Raw genomic sequence first — 20623 nt, 5'->3', positions numbered from 1 at the left:
TGTAGGGATACACTGATTTTATTGACAAAGTACAACAGTAAAATTAATCCTTCCCTGTTCCTCTGCTGACCATGAAACACTGTCGTAGTAATGATGCTGCTCTGCCAATAAAATCTTGCTCTGTCATGTGTTTCACAATAATAATGTACTCAAGAAAAACTATTTTTGTCGATGACATGCTGTAAACAATTACAATAGTTTTGATATTTTATAAACCAGTTCATAACAGTTTTCAGTGTCCTGTCTAAAGAGCCAACTACGATGGGCTTGTAAAAATTAAAACATAAAACTCAGGAACTGCATTAAAAGTTACCTATTTACATGAAGCATCTGGTGCAGCAACAGAGGGTTGCTAACGAGGCACTGTGAAAATGCTAAATCGGGAAGTTCTGAAACAAAGATGACAAGAAAAACATTTCCCACTTTATTGAGCTGAGAGTTTTTAAAATTAGCGTTTAATAATGGAAGACTAAAGGAATAGAGTTAAACGTGTAATGAGTGAAATGCATCTAGAAATGATACTAAGGGGAGAGTTTCATACAGAAGGATCCAAGCAAGAATTTGGTGCTTGGGCTGTTCCCCAGACCTCCTTGTTGTGATGTAATAAATTAATAATTTAAGCTATTAAGCTTCAGCTTTTAAGCAGCTGTACCTTGAAATGCAAGTTAACTCAGCCTTAGCAGAAAGAGGGAAACCTTTTATGATTCCTTTTTTTTTTATTATTCATCTCTTTACACTTTCTTTTTAAGTTGTTTTTATAGTCGTTCCTTTGCTTCTTGGCTGGTGGGTGCTGTGAATTTGAAATACATCATGGTACCTCTGATCTTAGTGTCTATAAATGTAGAATGACCTTGTCTGAGACCGGGTTCACAGGTATATTCCTTCCCCCTGGCTCAGTAATTGCAGCTCACCTTTTTCAAAAACAAAGAGCAAGAAACAAAAAAAGTCAAGAGAAGCCTTTTCTTTCTCTGAAGTTGCCAACAGGCAAGTGCCAACACTTCCAGATGGAAACCTTTCTTGGAAAGCTTCAACCTGAAGGAAACTGCTGTAGTCATGGTCTGAAATTATGGTCTTTCCTAATGGATGTATGCACACACCTTATCTCTGCAAGAAGCAGCAAATTTTAAACTAGTAATGCTATTTCTTTTTCTCTGTCTTAATAGTTCTAAGTTTATTATAGCAACTAAAATGTGCATGGAAAAAAACCCAACAACAAAAACCAAACACAAACCTTGTTTTCTGAGCTCCTGGGTGAAGCCATTCTGCTTGTTTCAATCACCTGCTATCATCCTGCTCATCAGTGGGTAATTAACACCTACTTTCCTGGTTCCCTTACCTGAAAAGCTGTAGGGAGGGTTTGCTGGAGTCGCTGTCTGGCAGCTGTGACATTCAGCAGAAATTATCCAATCCATCCATCTTGTTCCCACAACTAGAGAAAATTACTATGATCAAAATGAAGAATAGTTAACCTTTTAATTACGTCTCGTTAGGGTAGTTTTCTGTAGCAGTTAGGAGGTTTGAGCTCCTGCGAGTTTCATTTTCTGGGGGCTGGGACCCTTCCGACATGGCTTTATTGCTGAATTATCAATACTTTCTGGCTAAAGTAAATAAAAATGTTGGAAATTTTCAAAGCGTTATGCCTCAGCACATAACTCACCTTTTCAGTAGTAGAGACCAGCGCTTGACAGGTGATGTCAGGAATAAAATAAATAATAAATAAAATAAAAAAAAGACAGCATATGTTTTAATGTTAATTTGTCCATTTTCACTTTGGTATAGATTGGAGGGAAATAATCAAAGACAGCTTAGACAAAGAATAACAGTGTGAATTCTGTAGGGCTGGTGAGTAAACTAAAATATTCTGGAGTGTAACAACAGCAGATGTTGCTTGGAAACGTGTCCCATATGGGACAGAAACAACCTAACCAATGGGTCCAGCGGCACTGTAATTGCAAGCACTTGCCTAATCCCTGTTTGCGGCAATGCTGCAAAAAATAGTGCCACTCTTCATTGCTGCTGTGTGTTGTAGGGGATGATAAGGAAAGGGAAAAAAAAAAAAGTACCTGTCACAAAAGCTCATTCTACTGTGTTTACATGTGGTATAGGAGAATGAAAATAATGTTTGAAAAGCAAATGTGCTTCCCTACTAGTTGAGGGAGCTGGGGGCAGGGGTACTTAAAAGTAAATTTAAAAAAATAAAAAATCATTACATTTTTTAGTGTGTAGATTTCAAGGGTTTTTTGCTCCGGGATTTTTCCTGAAATTTTTTTAATAGCACTTTAAAGACCTTGATTGCGGCATCTGATTTTGATGAGTCTGGAGGCATCATACCTAAGAGATTCCTTGACTGCACTTTTTCTTCTTGTTCATTACAAGTTTCTTCAAACAGAATATTTTGTTTTGTTGCATGATATTCCATTTGGTCTGATGTGAGAGGACAGCACATACTTTTAATAACTATCACGTTCATAGGTCACAACTTTTCTTAAAATAGTTTCTGAGAAAAGACAAAATATTAGACAAAAAAGAAGACCTGTGCATCACCATCAGTGTGCTGAGGTTTTGTGTCGTTACTTTCCCCATGAGTGGATCTTCAGGGGGTGAGAACAACTGTTTCAAAGCTGTACGGTATTTATAGTTGTAAAGCCCTAAAGGTTTATGGTATTTATGAAAACTTTTCACGTGTTCTGCATGTGGATTGCAGTACACATATAACAAGTGTTTAGTGCGTCTTTGTAATTTTTTACTTTATTCCATATACTTCAAAATTTAGGCTTTATTAATTTCACTCTTCATTATCACAGATGTAGCTGTTTATATGATTTGCAGTTACAAACATTTCCTTTGTGTCTAGGTACAGCACCAGAATGGATTGACTTGCAATGTAGTATTTGGCAGTCATGACATAAGTAATAAAACCAGGCATAGGATCTCTGATTTTTTTTAATCTTATTTTTTATTTCCTGCAGATGTGATCCATACTGTTGGGCCGATTGCAAGAGGCCATCTCACTGACACTCATAAAGAAAACTTGGCAAACTGCTATAAATCCTCTCTGAAACTGGCAAAAGAAAACAACATCAGATCAATTGTAAGTACTGTATGAGAACACGTTATTTTTTCTAATTTGGATCTTTGTTTTCTTGCTGCAGAATAATTATAATGGTAGACTTCCAGAAGGATATCTTGCTGTATGTGATGTGAAAAGCAAGAAATTAAATATCATTTGGCAAAAGCAGTTGCTGGAAGAAAGGGATAAGCTTATTGTAGGAGGTAGGGAAAGTTGGCCTGGTAGTGTAGCAGTACAAACAACTGTCTCATTAAGAAAAGGAGGGAGCTGTTCCCATGGCTCATTCTTATACTACTTATTAAAAAATATTTTTATTATGTGATACAATATAAGATATAATATATGTACATAAATATGTATAATTAATATACTATTTTAAAATAATATTTATTGTACTATTTATTAAAAAATTATTAGAAGTCACTGGCCAGGAGGATAATTAAATGCAGTATTGCCTGCAAAATAGCTGAGAAGTGATTAATTTGTTGTTCTGTTTGTTAAAGTTTCTACCTAAAAATAAAGGTATCAGTCAAGTGGTGCTGTTTATAGCACACCCCCCACCAAAAGCAGTCATAAAATAGCCTGTTATATGATATTCAATGGAATTACAAAGGGTCTTTGATTTTGGGAAATACATTACATTTTTGTGCCTCAAAAACCTACATTTTCCGTCAGTAGAGAAGAGGGGCTGTTCCCTCTCCAGCACTGGAGCCTTGATTCTGTAGCTCAGGCTGTTGTAGCTGAAGGCTTTATCCATAGGTTAGCTCCCTATATGTTTAACCAAGAAGGAAGTGATCACCTGGGCCTGACTTCACACCTTCTGGGTCATTTCAGCTGGTTGTGTGATAACACATATGTTTGGCAGCTTGGAAAACACACACTTAAAAAATTGTTAGTTGGCTCAGTGGTGCTATAGCAGGCTGAAGTACTTGTTAAAGGAAAGCCATTAATGTGAATAGCTGCAAATGGAAAATAAAGCTTTTTGACAAGAGGAGCAGGACAGGTGTAGGGCTTTGAGCCGGGGTTAGATGTGCCCTTCGGAGTCAAACCTGATGTATATTCCTTATCTTATTTTCTTGTTGGTGTAAACTGTGCTCTTCACACGTTTTTTGGCTAATTAAATCCTCTGGACTTCTCAAAATGGTGCCCAGTGAGCCATCTCTGTCATTAGCCAGCCACAAGAGGGAGGTGGTACCCAATGCAGTTGTTGTTGCTTGGGTTTTGTTGCTGTTGTCGGTTATTGTTTGTGGGTTTTTTTGTTGTTTGTTTTGTTTTCATTCTTTTTATGCTAGGCACAAAAGTTAGAACTGAAAGCAAACCTGAGGTGGGGGGACATGTTTTGAACTCCTTTCTGGGATTGTTTAAACACACAAGGATGTTTCTGTCCTGATGTGATTCTCGGAGCCAGTAAGATCTCTATGCTCTTGCTCCTACATTTATCCTTGTTTCCTGCCTTTAGTCTGTGAGCAGTGACGTGCTGCTTCTGAGGCAATCAGGTTAATGAGAATAAAGTTCCTAACAAGAGGCAGGGAAGAAAAGAAAAAAGAAATAAATAATGAAATGGTGTAAAAAAGAATATTGAAATAACGAAGAAAAAACTGCAGTGGGTATTGTTCAGTGCTGGTAACCTATACGTCTATAGGGATTCTGTAACTTTAGGACATGCTAGATGGTAGCCTGGTATTTAACTGGTAATAACGAGTGGTCGTACTAACGGGTTTCATGAAAACTAGCCTGATACTTTAGTAAGAAAAAATGGCCACGGGAGAAATCGTCCACGGATTATTTCCTTGTTGGTTAAGAGCTGTTGACTCTGCACCTGTTTGAGATAAAAAATACTCGACACCCAGACTTGCAGAACACAGCTGCACAAGCTGAACAGGAGCCAAGAGCCATTCATTCATACCAGCATTAAGAAGCTTAGCAAGCAATATGGATTTTAAGGTCCACATGACAGATCATGGGCTGTTCTGAAAAGCCTTAAGTCCAGTGATTTCAGTGATGCTTTGGGAAGTGAAGGCTACTTGAGTGCCAACCCTAATGAACAAATCAAGCCTGGAGCAAAGTAAAATGTATAATTCATTCAATTAAGGAGCAGTAGATTACTGTGAGTCTGGAGAAAAGAATACAAAGTGCATGTGGGTTTCACAAGATCCACTACAGTAGACAACAGGAGGAAAGGGAAGGAAATGAATAAAAGTATCTACAGACTTCTGAGGCTTGCAGAGAGACCAGAAGCACTCAAATAGACAGCATCTGAGTGCAGTCTGGATTATGGCAACAGATGTATTTGGAATAGGGAGAAGACAATGAAAAATTGAAGGTGGGGAGGGGGTACCTCTGTAAAATAAAGAAAAGAAAATTAGTTGTGCTGATTGAAGGTGTATTTTGATTGCCTCTTTAACAAGAAGATGAAATAATTCTGGGAAAGAGGAAAATGAGGAATTTTAAAATAGGTACTGAGTAAAACAGGAAAAGCAGGATACTTACGACATGTAAATAAATATGTACTGATCATAGCAAGTTGTAGTATACTAAAAGAAGTAACTAAACTGGAAAGCATCAGAGTGCTAGCAGTTGTAGTAAATGAGAAGGAAGTAGAAAGACATTAAAAGATTGTAGCAACATGAGTGTGCTGCTTATCTTCAAAACAGAAAGGACAACAAGTCTAGAAATTAATGCAAAAAGAAAAAATCCCACATTTCAAACTGTTTTTAACATGAATTGTGTCATAGGAATTAGAATTGCTGGAGGCATTACGAATGAAGAGTAATGATGAATGGCAGTGTATCAAGTTGGACAGAAGTGTGCAGAGTGACTCAGGGTGCACTGCTAAATGCAGTTTAATTTAACATCTTAATGATTTTTGAAGAGTACATAAACAGCTCATTAATTACATTTACAAATGATACTACATTAGGCAGTGTTGCAAACACTAGAAAAGGACAAAGATATATGATGACAATTGATTACGGAGACTGTGAATATAACCTCATCCAGCATCCGCTACAGCACCAGAAGGGAGTTTTTGCCTCCACTTCAGTGGAAGATAGGTCAGAACCAGAGCTGACAGCTACGGTGTAACTCGGCATGGGAAAGATGAAGTAGCATATGGTGGGGTAAAATAACCCAGTGCACAAGCAGTGGAAGGGAGAGCTGTGCTGGAAAACCAGCATAATGAGGAAATGGTCTTGAATAATAAGCTTCAAATTAGATATCCTTACAGCAGTCACTTGTTTTGTTTCAGTATTACATATTGTTGAGTTGCCTACAGAGAAATGATGGATTTCAGAGAGGTTGTAGTTTCCATTCAAAATGGGCTGGGGAGAACAGAAGTAAGACTCGGAATAGATCAGAACTCGTGCGTATATATGCTTGTGTAGAATATTTTGCATACTGAGGAAGGGAAGCAATGCATCTCAATTTACACAGTACTTTAAGAGCAGCTTTATGGAGGGGGGAGAGAAGAATGTTATTGTGTGTATGACAAAATGGCAGTTAAATGGTGTAGATGGTGTCCGGTTATGGACAAGAGGAACTCTCTGCTAGCTCATGGGGGATGACTCAGATCTCATCTGAAAATGTTACAATGTCAAGGTACGTTAAAAAAAAAATGCAATCGATAAACCCAGAGATCAGATAAGGAAATAAAATTAAATACCAGTCAGCATGATTGCCAAGGTTCGTAATTCACCAGCAGCCCAGCCATGGGCGAGGATTTGCATAGCCATTAAGGCAGAAAGAAGAGCTTCAGGAGTGAATTTAATTCTCTGCAGGATTGTTCAGAAGAATCAAACAGCTCCCGACATTTGTCCCTGCACCCGTTTTCTCAAACCTTTTGCTCTCAATAGGAGCTTTCAAATGCCATATCAATTATTTTCATACAGGAGTTTCTCTCACAGGTCATCTACTCCATCTACCTTTAGGGTTACCAGTGTAAGGTTTATCTTTGTGTTTGTCCTTGTTATCTGGCATTCCTGAAAACGTGCATCACTTTTTCCTTCGCGTGCGTTTGTGTAGCTGTGCCCGCTGTAGGACACTTGAGCTGCTTTGACTGCTGTGTGATCATTGGTGCCCCGTGAGGCTTTCCTGTTGAATGAGTCATATTTATACAATCCTCTGCCTGGTCAAGAGGATACTTGGGACATTGTTTCTGTTTATCTCTGCTCAAGTTGGACAGAGCAACAGGAGAAAAGTATTTAAGATAATACAAGGAGTTTATTTTAGGAGCAAATAGTCGACATTTAAGCAAATTAAGTTTCTTAAATGTTCAGGATAATTTTCTAATACTGTAAAAAAATTGTATTTTGGTGTTGGTCTCTTTAACACACTAGTAGCAATTGCTGTTCTGCATCAATTAAATTGCCACTGCCTGAAACACTGGGAATACCTTATAGATAGCAAATCTTCACCGAAAGAAGAAATGGGAAAAATAGTCCAGTAGGTGCTTTTTCTGTTATCCTGTACTGGTTTTCTAAATAAGAGAAAGAAAGAAAAATCTTACAGGCCAATTAATGATTGTTAGGTTATCAGGCAGAGTGGGGGAGTTGTAATCACTGTTTTCAGGGATTAAACTGGTCCCCTGTTTACACATTGTAAGAAATTATTTACTTTGTGCGCTCTGACTTTTTCAGAGGACCTCCTGTCCTGGTTATCTTTGCATACGTTGCTTTGAAGTTATCAGATATCCTGGGACTTTTCTGAACATCACGTACTTCATTCAGACTTTCCTTGTGGTTAGAAAAAAATCTCAATCTGTTGATGTCAGGTGAAGCTGGGATTGCAGTTGAACAGAGACCTTATGAACTACACAGAAAACAAAAAAAAGATGCTGTGCATTCTTGTGGGTGGGATCCAAATCAAAAGGGTTGTAGCAGGTCTGCAGAGAAGGGAAGTCGGTGCTGATGTCTCACCCGGAGGCTGGGCAGCTGTCCTCTGCTGGGGTGATGGGAACGCAGAAGTTTTATTTGAGGACTACAGCTCTGCTGTTGTTCAGGACTGTCCTCAGCATCGCAGTCTTCAGGATTGCTTCATGTTGACAGGGGATGAATTGTAAAGCTTTAACAAGAAGCATTTCTTCAGACCATGCTCTCTGACCTCCACCTCTAGGGAGATTTATGGCTAACTTGTGGGGCTGGAGGAAATCCTCAAAGAGTGTGGCTTTGTGAGTTGCACGAGGCCTGCTTATCACCAACAAATATATTAACAGAGTTAAACACAAAATACAGATTATTTTTTTTTTCCATTGGTTTCTTATTGTCATCTAGGAAAGAGTTCATGTTGTTGTAGAGTCTTATTAGATTAGTTTGCTGTTGCATCAAAAAACACACACCAAAAATATGAGTCTGTCTTTCTGCCAGGATGTTTGTGCTATGAATGACAAAAGGTGGTCCTGCTCCAGGGAAAGCCTCTTCGCTGGACCTGTCAGCGCAGCCACCCTGCGCCTTCTGTCTGCAGCGTGTAAAGGCAAAAGGCCATCTCAGAAAGAAATATCTCAGAAGTAGAAGGACATATTCAAGGGCTGTATTGCTCATCTTCAGGTCGAGTGGAAAAGCTGTCAGGTGGCAGCGGGATGGCTAGTGACCTATAACGGTGGGATATTGCTGGGAGAGTAAGTTGTCTCTTGACTCTGCATAAAGTGGGTCCCTGCTGCGCACACAGTTTACGCTGCCTTTTGGTTGGGGTTATTGCAAAAGTATCCTAAATAAGATCGGGACATGCTTTTTGAAATCCACATTGTGCCTCCATTTCTAGGGTCTTAAACCAGTGTACAGAATGTATGTTATGGGCTGTGTATATGTATGTACTGCTTTTAAAATATTATTTGAGGCTTTATTAGAGAAGTATTCCTTTCATATAAATGTTAAGTTAATATACAGGGAGTTTCAACTCGTATCCTTTTTGTAGGTGGTTTTTGCAAACTAGGGTCACTTACTTTTAGTTGTTGTTTGGGGACCGTCAAAGTTAATACCAATACTAGTATGACTCAATTGTACAGAAGCACAACTGGAGAATTATTCAGTGTGTCATATAAAAATAATTTGAGAAAGATACTTGCCACTTATCCATTTATAGCACTTAAAAATAACAAAATTGTCTTTTTAATTGTATTCAATATGTATCCCCACCTGTAATTGGGGTTTTAAAAATAGATTTTGCAGCTGCGCACTGGTATTCTTGGTATTTGTATTAACCTTTAAAGGGGTGTTGTACCTCTGGTAGGCTGCACTGTTTCTCTGAGCTTAGTTTGAGTGGAGACACACTTAGCTTCTGTGATGCCTGAATCTTCAATTATTATTTATGGACTTGAATTTCCAATACTAAGTTCAAACCCAGAGTGTTCTTAGCTCCTCTTGTTCTAAATTTTAAAATTAATGAAAGAAGAATTTCACTTGAATTGTAGAATGGTACTTAGTATGGTGTACTAGAACACGTTGCTCTAACAGATTGTTTTAAAGTCTTGCCTTTACCTGGCTTGTTCTCTCATGATACAGAGTTATGTTTAGGGAAAGGTAAAGCAATTTTTTTTTTTTTTTTTTTTTATGTTTAAGGAAAGTTATTTCTTTCTGAGAATGTTGCCATAGCAATGAGATATAAGTCTGAAATTCCTCAAGGTTGACTTTATTCTGTCATCTGGTTTTCTGATACAGATTCATACCCACCAGTCAGAAGGGTTTCTTTGGAAGAAAATTTCCACAGCATCATAAATCCGCGTAGCTTGTTTCTTTGAAACACTTACTTAACTTGTAAGCTATGATATGACTGATCTTACATTTTCAAACTTTGTTTTCTCTCCAGCTTGGTCTTCTTTGCTTATTAACTTCCTTCTTCTCTTGGATATTTTTCAGATAAAGTCTTTAAAAATTATTTATCTACATTAAGTTTTGAAGTTTGCTTAGTTACCACGCTGGCTTTTTACATCTGCATCAGATGAGGAGATTGTGATCTTTCCTCCTGGTTAAAGGAATTACTATAGCTGGCCATGCTTTTGTTAACCCAAGGTGAACCTGCTGCTTTGTGTTGCATGTGCTCCCAGCCATTGCTTCCAAAACGATCTTGTCAGACTGACAATCCTGTTTCTTCGATAAGGGTTTCATGAAGTGAGAGGGATTCAGCAAGATCAAGTGTAAACTGTTGGCTCATTCAACTGAGAAAGGTTGAGGAAAGATCATAGCCCTAGGCAGAGGCTCCTCGGAGAATAAGCTGGAGTTTGTAGCGGGTCATGCACTGAAAGTGAATTGACAACATTCCCTGTTGTGGGGAAACCCAAGAAAGGAGCAGCTGTAGGGTGACAACTGACAGCAAAGATCTGCGAAGTTACGTGTGGCACTACTTCTGTAGTGCTAAGCGGACTTGGTGTTCAGTGTGGGGAACTGTAAATCGTGTTCCAGCCAGGGATGGTCATGGGGATAGAAACAGCACCGAGAGTAGAGTGATAGAAAAGTTTTTTTCTAAGCCTAGAGAATATGAGACTAGAGGTCAGCAGGGGAAGACTAAAAAAAAAATCTATTAATGCGTAGAAGGCTATCAAAGAGTAAAAGGACAGGACGTAACAGTCAGGATTTGTAGGAGGAGTTTTAAGTTGGACATTATGAGAGATTTCCTAGTTGGAAGGATAGTAAAGTGTTGGGAAAATCGTCTGGGGAAGTTTAGCTTCACCAGTATTTGTGTGGGCCGTTACCAGTGTTTGTTGAAACTCAGGTTCTTCGTGCTGCCCGGAAGCCAAAAGGTTGGGCTGAGGCAGCGAGGCTGTTGCAGCCGTGGGGAACGGGCAGGTAGCCCAGTCTCTGCGGGAGCTGGCTGCACAGTGCAGAGGCGGGCAGGTTGCTTTGTATGCAAACAGAATGACTTTAAAAAAAAGTTGAGCTTGATGTTGTTTTTTTATTGGTTTTTGATCACATAGTTGCAAAATATTATTTTTTTTCTTTTTCTCCTTGCCTATTTGTGTTTTCCACCCTGCCAGTGTGCCATTGCAGATGGTTTTCCTAGTGAGATAAATGCTTTCTGTTTCTCCTGCTATCTGGCTACTCTTCCTTCTTACCGTGGAGGGTATTGTACAGGTGCTGAGAAGGTAATTAGTTTACTGTGCACGTATAACACATGCAGTAGCATTCTGAGACTTGTGTATACTTCTTTTTGTTTAATAATCCATTTAAATTTTTATTTCTGCTACTGTATGGTTCTATATTCAGTATATATTTCCTACTAGCAAGTGGATTTGGTGTATTTGATGCCTGACGCATATTACAGTGTGTGCTTTCTATGGCCGGGAGTGACAGGAACAGCTTGATGAGATGGATTGATCAGTCATGAATGTTTCGTAGCAGGTACCACACAGAAATTTGTGGTAGCGGTGTTGATGGTGTGACCTGATGTGATTCTTCATTCTTAAAGTATGATATGACGACTTCTGAATAGGGATATTTCCCCTCTTTGTCTCCCCCCGCCCCATCCTAGGTGTTCAGAAGTGTTTTGAGTACAGACTGGGACAGGTAGAGCCCCAAACTGAGCAAGTACTTGAACTTCTACCAACAGACAGGTCTCAGGATCCTGGGGCTTAGATAGTGCACCAGGTAGTATCAATAGAGGACAAAAGCCACTTATAACCCATACACCCACCTGGTCCATCTCCTGCCAGACCAGAAACAGCTGTCTAGATAGTGTACAGAAATAAGTGGTGCTTAGTGAACAGATGGCATTACTGGGGAGTCTCAGTTCCCCATGTTGTTGTTCTGTGATGTTATTTTTATAGTGGGTCTGCAACATGTTGGTTTTGTGATCGGAAGAGGGAGAAAGATTAGTTATTTCTGCTGGCTTTCATGAAACTAACTGTATGTTTTGAAAAAAAAAAACCAACACCCAAACCTGAACTGGTGGAATAAAAAAGGAAATGGCTCGTTCAAGAATAAATGCTGCAAGTTTGTGTGATGGGTTTAATGTGTGATAATTTGTCAATCACCCTGTGCTTGAAAGAACGAAACTTTTTAGAAACACATTCTGTTGGCTTGATAATTGGGGAACTGTCTCATTAGGTAAGGACAAAATACAAATCTGTCAGACAGTGGACCACAATGCTAGTAGTTTTATGAGACAGCTCATAAAATCTATGGATTGCTGGAAAGTCTACACCATGAAGTGCAGGGGAAGGGAACATTTGATGTTTCTGTACAGAGGAAATTGTACTGGGGAAAAAAAGTCTTCATTTTGATTGAAAAAGAAAAAAAAGTAAAAATAGACTAGAGGGATTCTTATTTGCATGCAAATCTCAGCTGTCCAGAGTCAAGTGTATAAGATGCTTGTCATTATCTGAATAGCAGTTTTTTGTGATGGAAATTCATAGTAAAAGTTGATGATACATACAAATTCCTAACAAAGCTCACAGAGCTGGTGGGCTGTGGCCATCAGGCTCTGCCCAAACTCATCGTTGTCCTTCTACTTTAGTTCCTTTCATTGACCCTGTGATCTTGTCAGCAGTTTGTAAGCTCTTTGGGAGGGCTTGAATTTGCTCTGTAAAGGATGGTCTTTGTGTGCTGTGAAGGTGCAATCCCTGTTAAGACTCATGAGATTCACAGCAATAGCAGTAATGGAAAACAATAGTTGCAACAGGGTACTTTTTTTTTTTTTTTTTTTTTTTTTTGACATGGACTGCAGTGACTCTCTCCATCACCAGAAGTGGAGTCAAATTCTGCTGAAATTAGAATTTGCTTATTCACAGCTTTCCATGCTGGAGGGTAACCTCCGTGATGCCTAAAAATATATGGAAGGGGCTGTCTGGGAGATAGTGATTTGTCACTACTGTTTGTTTTTTTTTTTTTCCCCCTCACAATTTGATGGTGAAGAAAAGGATGCATGATGCTGCATCTTAGCGCTACGTGGTGTTTATAAGGTCCCTGTGACTTGGCATTTTTCACCTGATAATTCTGAGGCATTTCGGTATCCTATTTGGGTTTTAAAATATTTCTTTATTTTACCTATGCAAAGAACAAAGTATAGTATTAAATTTGTATCTGCTTTTTTACTTGAAAGCAGTCCCTTTTTCAAATACCATATTAAAAATTATTTTGAACATCGGGGGTTTTATATTTACATAGCTTATATAAAAGAAACGAAAAATTAAAAGCATAAATTATTCTGTGTATTAGATGGGCATCATAATACTTAACTGGGTTAAAAAAAAAAGTATTTATTTACAGCATAGTATCTTTTTAGGATATAAGTAAATATATTGGAAAGTAGTTCTGAAAAATAAACACAAGGGGCATGCTTTCATGAGCCTTGTTTGCCAGCTCGTTAAATATGTTTTCCCTGTATTGCTAGGAGCCACTTGGAGCCACATGCATTATAAAAAAAAAGATACAGTAAGTCTAGCTACATATAAAGAAACAGCAATGATCAGTAATTAGCTACAAAATATATACCCTTACCTGAGATGTTTTTAATATTATTCCAATATGATGTCATCACGTTATCTTTTCAGCCTGTACAGTGTAAAACCACAGTAATTTGAATAATATAATTGAGGTAATATGACTGGTACTTTAGTGTTGTTTTCTGATGAAATATTTATTTCTTATATCTGAAAATCTATACACACGAAATACAAGTACATGCAGTCCATATTCAAGGAAACAGTTTTGCAGCCTTAGTTTTTCAAAGTTGCCGTGCTTATCAACTCCTAGTAATGCCTGCCAATTAGGATTTAGAGATTGGTTCATAGCACAGATGAAAACAAATATAACAAGTTGAGTTAGTAGTTTTGGTAAAGAAAACTGTGATAACAAATATGTGTATCATAGCATGACTCATGACTTCCCGTGGTTTGTCACAGAAAGACATCAGTGCAAGGGGGGAGAATTATTTTAAATTGGGATAGTTACAGGTAAATGAATTTTTCATTTTCTGTTGCTAAACCTTTCCTAAAAGATGACTACCTAAGTTGAAGTTATAAACCAAGAACACACATTTCTTGTAGACTGAAGTTAGCTTGAGCATTTACTTAATGGTAATCTTAAAAATTATTATTTGCTCTGTTCACATTGCAATATAAGATATATTACATTGTGAATCTTTTCTAGGGAAATAAATTGCATATCGCTGGCTTTTATGAGTTGTCATACCTTTCTGAACTTTCTCTGATGTTTGCTGGCTGGGTTAAATCTTTATGAATTAAATCTCAACCGGTGTCTGTTCCACACAGCTGTGCACTTCCAGAAGAGGAGCAGACATGAGGCAATGGGTTTTGTTCCTACCAAATGACATGGTTTGGATAGAAACCTCGGATGACGTTCTCAATCAATAAAACTTAGTTTCAGGGCAGGATTATAGAATTATCCACCAACATGTCCTCTTGGAGCAGCTGATCCTGACTCTGCACTTGTATAAACAGAGCAGTTCTTTCCTCTGATTGCGTGAAAAAGAGGACAACTGCAAGTGGGCCAGAGCCTATGTGAAAGATGAGAGAGCATAAGCCCAACAAGGTTTTACATCTATTACCTGTTGGTATTTCTTGCTGTGGAATGCATCCCTCCCCAAGTCAAGCACAGGCAGTCAGGCTTTGTGCAGGAAATTTTGCTAGCATAGTAATGATGGGATTAATCATTCTAGTCTGAAAGCAGAGGATGATGTTTCAGTATGATCTCTTTGTGCTCTTTGCTTTTGCCTGCTCTGGATCAGTTTCTGGCCACCCCCGTAAATGTGTATTTTTGTGTTTTGGCATGTTGGAATGGAAACGTGCCCCCTCCCACCCCTTCCCTGAGGCTGAATATCCAAGTGTTTACGTGATGCAGAAAGCTTTGGACCTGCCTGCCTCCTGCAGGAGGAGGAAGTGTTGCCATTAATGCTTCTGGCTTACTAAAATGTTCTTGATATTGATCTTAAATCTCCATCTTCTATTCAGTTCTCATTTAAGTCCTTTCTAAGTCCTTGTGTGAGTGTCTTTCTCAGCTGGATCATTACAAATCAGAATTTTGTTTTTCAAAGCAAAATTCACAATGGCATAAAGCCATTTCTGCTTATTTCTGTTGCATGCAGGTATTCCTGATCTTTTCTTATCTATTCTTCCATTCTGGAATACACCAAGTTTGATGACAAGTACAAGCTCAAGACAAATATAATTCATCAAACTCATTTTTTCTTTCTTTTTGCTAAATTAATGTCTCCTTTGCATTCTAATTCCCCTGTTTATGTACCGTGGTGCCATCTTTTCTTTCTTGAGAGAAACACGGTGTTCCAAACATATTGTTACTTACTGCAGTCTTGAGGTGTTATGTTTCTTGCCGTCTGTAGCTTTTTTCCTTTCAAGTGTTTATGTACTTCCCTTCTTTGATCCCTTAAAATGTATTTCATAATGTTGAAATTCCATAGGACATTTATTTATTCATTTTCCTAATCTCTCTATCTCCCTTTTGTTCACTGCTCTTCTGCGTCTTCGTTATGTCTCTCCTTTTGAATCATCTGCAAAATTACTAAGGGTCTTTGACTATTGGAGCTGCTGAGTTGCATTATATAAAGGTAAAGTTGTATGCAGGCCTAACTGTAGCAGACACAAAGATTTTTGTTTGGTTATCGCACTAACATGTCTGTTCTCCATTGTTCTGGCACAGAAATGAGGAGTGTAGCATATAAGCTGAATTTTTGATGCAGTATTAATATCTGAATGTTCATAACTCACCAGTTCAGAACATGCAGTTCTCTTAGAAAAGCAAGCAACCCTATAGCAGCATATCCAGGTCTATTAGAAATAAAATACAAATATTCTGTGGGAATAATGGGAATTACTAAGTTGTGGGGTTTTTTTAGACCAACAACCATTTGGTGGTCCAAGAAACACATTGCTAAAAAACCTGCAAGGTGGTGATGCTATCTAACATCAGTTCATTCAAATAAGCTGCCATTTGGGAGGATGTATATCCGTCATATTTCAGGGCTTCATCCCCAGAAGCTAATGACTTTAATGACAGCGAATTCTACTTATGCCTGATGGTGGCGGTGACTACTGCTTGTAATCAGGCATTGGAAACAACCCATTTGATAAATTCAAGGATGCTGAGCAAAATCACATACTGCACTGTTGACTTTAATTAGAATTGCTAGTGATCAATGTTTTTAAAAGTAGGAACTATTTGTGGTGTCCTTCACCATTTATTGTGCATCATTTCAGTGGTACCTCTGTTTCCTTCATTTATAGTTGGGGTGGGGGTGGGGGGGTATTTTGCTGTTGTCATGTATTTGGCCTAAGCTGGATTTATTTTTTTGTAAGGCCATCATCAACATCACCTGAAAGATTTCTGCAGGTACCAGAGACAATAGAAATAACTTGGCCTATTCTGGCTAAATCCTCGTGAAGCTTGACCCAAAAGAGCTTTGTCATAGCTGCGGCACCTGTAGTCTCTGAACTGGGTAGCTTGGATGCATTAGTACGATTTATCATCATACCTTTTCTTTGCAGTGCAGATGTAGTTTAAGTAAATGAAACCATTTTTCTTTATTTATCTCCTTGTTAAGAAAGCCAGGCCTTGCATTTTCCCCAAGTGTCAGGCTTCTCTGGATAAATATGCAAAGTTTCGTTTCACGAAATGACATTCTACTGACTCCCTTTGTACTTAGTCCTGCCAGAGGAGGGAGAGCTGCGATGGTTTATAAAACAAATGCATGCACCTTGCAAGTCTTTATGAGGCAGTTTGGGGAGAATAATGAAATGCTACACAAGTGTCAGGGAGATTTTGGTTAAATGACAGGCTCCAGAAGAGGCTTTGGAGTATAAAATACAATGTTGAATTCTCACTGGTACTTAAATGTCAGCCAGGAATTAATAGAAGCATTTCTAACCAAATAAAATGTTAGATATTTTGGGCTAAATTGTGGAAAGACGTTGTTAGTTAAAGATAACAATTCCCTTGTAATTCTGACTTGTGAACAGTACCTATTTCGGCAGTTAAATCCAAAAGGGAGAATAGCAAATAGGGTGAAATACTCAGGTGTGAATGCGACATATAAGTATAGGTCCAAAGGAGCTTGAAAAATCCTACCCGAGGCAAACTTGCAAATTGTATGAATGTTTATGGAGAGGGCTCATTAGAAGCTAATGCTGAATTCTTTGGAGTTACAGGGGGACCGGTGGCAGGCGCTGGGAAGGCTGGAGTCAAAGACTTCCTAAAAGTGTGCCTGCATAGATCTACCTATCTATCTGTATAAATACATTGGCCATATAACTATTCCATGTATTGTTAAGCTATGAATATACAGGGGATGATGTTTAATTAAACTATTCCTAGAACAAGTTACTAGGTGCTTCCTGCTCATACATACATTTTTCACCTTGGTGTGTGCTGTGAGTGTGTGACAGCACCAAGGTCAGCAAGTTTTCATGGAGATGTTTGTGTGTCTCATCTTGGTGTCTTCTGGTATGCAAAAGAGGTTGAATTTCAATAGAAAAATGGCAGCTGATCAAGATTAAGTGTTTCTCCAACAATTAGTAAGCAATGGTGGTACTGTTAATAGTCCTAAGATCCCCCCATCAGTAGGAAGAACTGGTTTATATCAATAAAAAGCATTAACTGTTATGAATACATGTCTAGATCTTTACCTTAAAAAAGGTTTCTGGAAACCTTCTCTACCTCTAGACTAAGTTTTGTTTTATTTTCTTTCTTTCTTTCTTTGAATGGCTCAGGACATCTTTCTGTAAATCCTGTGGGTTCTGTGGATTTCAAGGAGAGCACTGTCCTGAAAGACTTAGAATTAGAGTCAATAAGCTAAGTTCATGTCAAATGAGAACTCACTTAAAATAGTGTTTTGTCTGTAAAATTTCAGAAGGTATGAAATCTGTAAGTGAAGGGTATATGTTCAAAGGACCACTTTCCTTTTTTCCTCAAGGGTTTTTTTTTTTTTCTAGTGCATTTCTAGTTGTGTTTGTTAAGCTTTTCCAGAATACATTGTTCTAACATTTTACACTGAAGAATAAATAAATCAAACCCCTTTAATGCAACAGCCTCTCTTAATGGTGAAGAGTAGGCTTACAACTGTACCACTGCCCCTCTCCTGACGTATTATCAGGAGAAATAAAATGTTTCAAGGACTCTTGAACACAATCGCATTGAGCAGCTGCTGGGTACACTTTCGGAAATGTTTGTTTTTACAAAAATGAAAAATATGAAATTGTTTGACTTTCAAATAGACTGATTGTTAAGTGTGCTTTTTCCCAACTGTTGTGAGTGAAAAATTTGACTCAGCCAAAGCTATTGGAGTCAGGCTCCCATGCTGTGTATCTAAAGTAAATCTCATATACTCCCAGTACCCAGAATGGCTTCAGTTGGCAAAACGACTGCAATCAATAAGTAATAATCAAGTCTGAGACTGCAGAAGGAAGGCTCTGTAAATGTTCTGGTACATTGCGCATCACCACGTTGATGTCAGAAAACAGCACCAGTGGAAATGATCAAAGTGGGGCAATATTCCGCAGCAGAAGAGTGTCAAAAATTTAAGTTTCTGCAAAAAGATTTACATAATTTTCTATAAATTTTCATTTCTAATGTGACATGATTCATCGTATCCTTGGGGTTTCATTGCAGAAGTGCTCAGCTGTTGCTGCAAGCTGTTTAAATGTGCTTATTGCAGATCATGGTCCCTGGCTTCCAATCAATTCAATGTAACAGAAATTATTAAAGGCTTACAGAAGGTAATAATTTAAAAGACAAAAACGCTGGTATACTTTAAAAGCTAATGGGCAACTTTTGCCATAAGAAGTAGAGATGGACAAAGCCCCAGCAGAAGAGTTGCAGATAAATGGATGTGTACTGAGGGTTACGTGCAGGAGTAAGCCCGCCTCGTTCAGTGATGCTCTGTCTGCAGGGAAGCATTTGACGTGGATAGATTTCAGATTCATAAACTGTAGCAGGTAATACAGTGTGCACAGAGAACCAGGGCTGGTCTTATGTTTATTTTTGCTTGCCTTGGTTTTAACCTTTTTTTTCCTAGCCAAGTAACACGAAAGTGTATACGTTTGGTTGACGGGCTAGCGTGAGAGCTTTGTGGAGGAAGCTTTGTGTCCTGTTTTGATTGACTGAGAGAGGGTTAAAAACGTTTGGCACACTATGAACTTGGAGATGTTCCTTTAGCAATGTCCAGCATGGAAAAAGATGCACTTAAGTGGATAGGAAACTAAATCTAGAGAGGTTCTGCTTATGGGGTCACTGACAGAAACAGAAAGTGTGAAGAATGTCATATTTAAAAAAATAAAATGATTAGGTTATCAGATTAGATAGATGATCTGGTTGCAGAACGTGGTTTGAGTCACAGTCCCTTGAAAATGGAAGGAGGCAGAATAGACAGCAAGTGTTGGATTTTTTAAAATTTATTTTTAGTTTTTAAATGAATTCTGGGTCAAGGTAAAACTAAAGCTTAGATGTCTTGGGAGAAGCCTTGGGATGTGACCTGAAGGTTGCAGCCTTTATGAAAAAGGCCGGGATGAGAGGCTAGTGAAGAAAGAATGAAAATGGGGGATCTCTGAAAGGAAAAGGGGTGGAGGGGGGTGGGAATAGGGAAATACTATAAGGTTTTACCAGTTAAATATTTTCATGGTACTATTTGGAGGTTTATTTTATTCCTTGGAAAAGCAGATAGGTGTGGACAGGCAGGCTGGAGAAGAAGACTGTTCCATGCAAAGCAGCAGTAGGAGCTCTTTGATGACCCTATAGAGGCCACATATGTAAATATTTATGTGGAAAGTGATGCTTACTCCTCTCTACGTGGTATAGCTGTTATGAAACAGGTACCTCTGAATCTTAATTATCCACTTTCTACCTGTTACTTAACTGGTGTGGGCTGGAGGAGTGTGGAAACTCACAGGGATGCATGTAAAAATAGCAGGGACTGTCACTGGAAATCATAACCCGACTCATTAATGCAGCCTTCGCATCAGCGGGAAGAAAACTGGAACTTTCTCCTGGTACATCCGGAGTCGGTAATTAGCCGCTGACATTGTCAGTGTTGCACTGGTATTTTTATAGTAGCTACAGATGAGCTGTTCCTCGGTGACTCGTCGCTCCATTGTAGAAACTTGTGCTTTAGTCCGTGCAGTTTTGAGATGCAGCAGATGGGAGAAGATCCTGGAGTTATCTGAAGCAGATGGATAGGAAAAGCCTGAGCTAACAGGACGGCACATCCCAAACATCAACTACTGCACATGCTGCCGAGCAGTGGGGCTCCTTTTTTGAGTAAGAGTGATTCACCTCTTGGTGCTGCTCACACAAGCCCTGGTACAGCATGGTGGAGGGTGCATCGCCATCCTCCGCACTCGCAGGCTGCAAGCACCGAGGGGCTCGCCGTGTGCGGGCTGGCGCGCGGAGCTCATTTTTTAGCCTGCTCTTGAGGCTGCTGGAGTGCTGGCTGCTCTTTCACTGAGGAACAAATGGTTTCTGCTTGTTCCCCTGCTCCCTCTTCTCCTATAGCTGACACAGGAGGTTGAAGGAGAGATTATAAATACATTAGACATTAGACGTGTGTTGTTGTTTAACACTTTAATGCACTTACATGTTTTCCCAGCAGATGCAGATTTCC

The 20623-nt window shown here is 38.8% G+C and overlaps 1 protein-coding gene across 3 annotated transcripts in view; it reads left to right on the top strand.

The window, feature by feature from the left end:
- MACROD2 (mono-ADP ribosylhydrolase 2) overlaps positions 1–20623 on the top strand; it is an 892508-nt gene that overhangs the window by 518288 nt on the left and 353597 nt on the right. For all 3 annotated transcript variants that reach the window (XM_056357738.1, XM_056357737.1, XM_056357736.1), the window contains exon 6: positions 2970–3091. In XM_056357738.1, coding sequence (XP_056213713.1) covers positions 2970–3091 — 122 coding nt within the window. The remainder of the gene's footprint in view (positions 1–2969; positions 3092–20623) is intronic.

The sequence above is a fragment of the Falco biarmicus genome, chromosome 12 (genome assembly GCF_023638135.1).
Source record: "Falco biarmicus isolate bFalBia1 chromosome 12, bFalBia1.pri, whole genome shotgun sequence".
Taxonomy (NCBI): domain Eukaryota; kingdom Metazoa; phylum Chordata; class Aves; order Falconiformes; family Falconidae; genus Falco; species Falco biarmicus.
This window is presented reverse-complemented; position numbering and strand designations above follow the sequence as displayed.